Here is a 2,500-nt window from a genome sequence, read left to right as displayed (position 1 = left end):
AGATATCGCATAGGGACCCTAATCAAACAAACCTGAACAAGCTAATCAAGCTCTCACTAGGTATACTTGAAACATCCAGGCAGGTGTGTTGAAGCAAGTTGGAGCTAAACCCTGCAGGGACACCGGCCCTCCAGGACCAGGATTGGTGACCCCTGCTTTAAAGGGTTCCTATTACTTTTTTTCTGGAGCCTTTACAGCAGGGGTCACCAATCTCAGTATTGGAGGGCTGGTGTCCCAGCAGGGTTTGGTTCCAACTTGCTTCAACACACCTGCCTGGATGTTTCAAGTATATCTAGTAAGACCTTGATTAGCTTGTTCAGGTGTATTTGATCAGGGTTGGAGCTAAGATCTGTAGCACACCGGCCCTCCAGGAACAAGTTTGGTGACCCCTGCTCTACAGCATCGGATACTGACTCGAAAAATACATTCATTTTAGGCCTTCCCGGTTTCAACTTCTGAGATATAAATCAAGGATCAGCTTGAAACAGAGGGCATTTTGTGAATTATTGGTATTGGGAAGCATTGTTACTGATATAAACTCCCACTGGATAATAAGACCCCCTTATGATCACCAATTCCTCTAGGGTCAAAAAGAGATGGTGTTTGACCCTAGAGGAATTGGTGATCATAGGCCTGTGACCATCAAAACTCAAACCATCACACAGGTCACTTCGTATTAATATCTTGGTGTCTTCTTCGATAACTCACTAAAATGGCATATACATGTTGATAATATCTGTAGTAAGCTTCAGCAACGACTGTATTTTTTTACGACGTCTAAGAATTTATGGAGTGGATCAGAAATGTATGATCATGTTCTATAAGGCTGTGTGTGAAAGTTTGATAAGGTACGGCATCACAGCTTGGTTCGGCAACTTGTCTGTGCAGCTGGGATCTAAAGTAGTTCGTTTAATTCACACTGCCTGGAAAATTATAGGTGTATCAGAGCTGACTTCACTGCAGGATATGTATGAACAGGAGGCATTAAGGTGTGCTAAGCAAATTGTTCGTGCCGTATCACATGTTCTGCACAAGGAATATGAGTTGTTACCCTCGGGGAAAAGATTCAGAGTACCTTACTGTAGATTAAACAGATATAAAAATTATTTTTATCCTACAAGCATTAAGCTATTAAATAATAGTGGTGGCTTAGATTAGATTGAGAGTATTTAGTTTGCATATATATGTGTTTATGGAATGAGGCTTGTAACTTTCATTGAACTATCTATTTGTGTTTTGTATGTTGCATTGTTTTGTCCATGTTGTGATGACTGCAGCTGGGGGCAAGAGCCCAAGACAAATTTCCCTAACTGGGACAATAAAGTTTTACCTTACCTTACCTTAAAACTTGCATCAACTTTTAACAATTGTCAACATTTTTTAGTGCATATGGTTCTTTTACCACTGCCGTTTCCTCTGCGCTTTTCCTCCTCCAGGCCTCTAGATGGCAGTCCGAGCTGCCCGCTCTCATTCCATCCCCACATATACAGATCTCCACCGGCTAAACACACACATTTCACTCAGTATGAGCAAGCAAACGTCTACATTTTATATGGGTGTTTGAGGAAAAATCTTACAGCTGACGGCAGCCGAGTGCCAGTTCCCAGCAGCCACTGCTTTGATCGGGACGCCCCACAGCGCCTCCACCGCCTGCGGATCCTCCAGTGAAGTCAGAACGCCGTGACCCAGCTGACCATGACTGTTTAAAAAAAATATTTTCAGCAAAAAAAGAAAAAGAAAAAAAAAAAGTCTACATTAAATTAATAACTGTTCCCGCCCCATTCCAGAAGAGGGCGGAGCCTTTATATATGCTGGTTGTTAGATTATTATGTAGACCTTTTTAATGTGGTGGATGTTATTGGTCCATGAGCATTTCCTGCTTGTTGTCAAACTATTAATAACTCTAACAAGAGGCAATATAATCATATCCCAGCGGTAAAACAGCCGTTATAACATTATCAATATGTGGATGTTTTAGGATTCTCGGGAGCGATGGGAATGAAAAATGGAAAACAGGAAATGCATTAGGACTATTGTTATGGTTTACATCTCTCAAAATGGTCTATAATGAGAAGGAATGAGAGGAAAAAGCAGGCTTTTCTTGGGTACATCTCTTTAAATGCAAATGAGCTGCCGCTGCTCCCCTCCCCCATTCAATGGAGGGCGGAGCATATACAGCACGTGCCTCAGACACTCTGGTAATAACAAACAAATACCGGCAAGTGTTTTCACAGCCTTAAAGTTAGTTTAAAATCGTTATATACGGTTTTCCGAGAGCACAGACATGACTGCAGAAACAGAACATACTATAATAATATCTATTACAGTTATTATAATTGATTATTCATAGCTTTCGTCACTTTATTCAATCAATTTAGCTTTAATAGTTAAATGTTCATTAGATGACAAGACAGCATTTTACAGTAATATAATAGTCAATTATTAAATATATTATCAACATGAGAATCATCACTTCAGAAGGATTCTTCACTGTTAAAAC

At 40.3% G+C, this 2,500-nt stretch overlaps 1 protein-coding gene across 3 annotated transcripts in view; it reads right to left on the bottom strand.

Annotated features, from left to right (window-relative positions):
• rccd1 (RCC1 domain containing 1) overlaps window positions 1-2,500 on the bottom strand; it is a 7,616-nt gene that overhangs the window by 1,651 nt on the left and 3,465 nt on the right. For 2 of the 3 annotated variants that reach the window (XM_087311578.1, XM_087311579.1), the window contains exons 4-5: window positions 1,578-1,699; window positions 1,403-1,501 (exon numbers count right to left, since the gene is read on the bottom strand). In XM_087311578.1, coding sequence (XP_087167704.1) covers window positions 1,403-1,501; window positions 1,578-1,699 — 221 coding nt within the window. Of the gene's footprint in view, window positions 1-360; window positions 562-1,340; window positions 1,502-1,577; window positions 1,700-2,500 lie in introns of those variants that run through there. The other variant, XM_087311580.1, reaches the window with a different exon arrangement.

The sequence above is a fragment of the Danio rerio genome, chromosome 25 (assembly GCF_052040795.2).
Source record: "Danio rerio strain M-AB ecotype USA chromosome 25, GRCz13ab, whole genome shotgun sequence".
Taxonomy (NCBI): Eukaryota; Metazoa; Chordata; class Actinopteri; order Cypriniformes; family Danionidae; genus Danio; species Danio rerio.
Note: the sequence above shows the minus strand (reverse complement) of the source record. Positions and strands in the feature narration are given on the sequence as shown.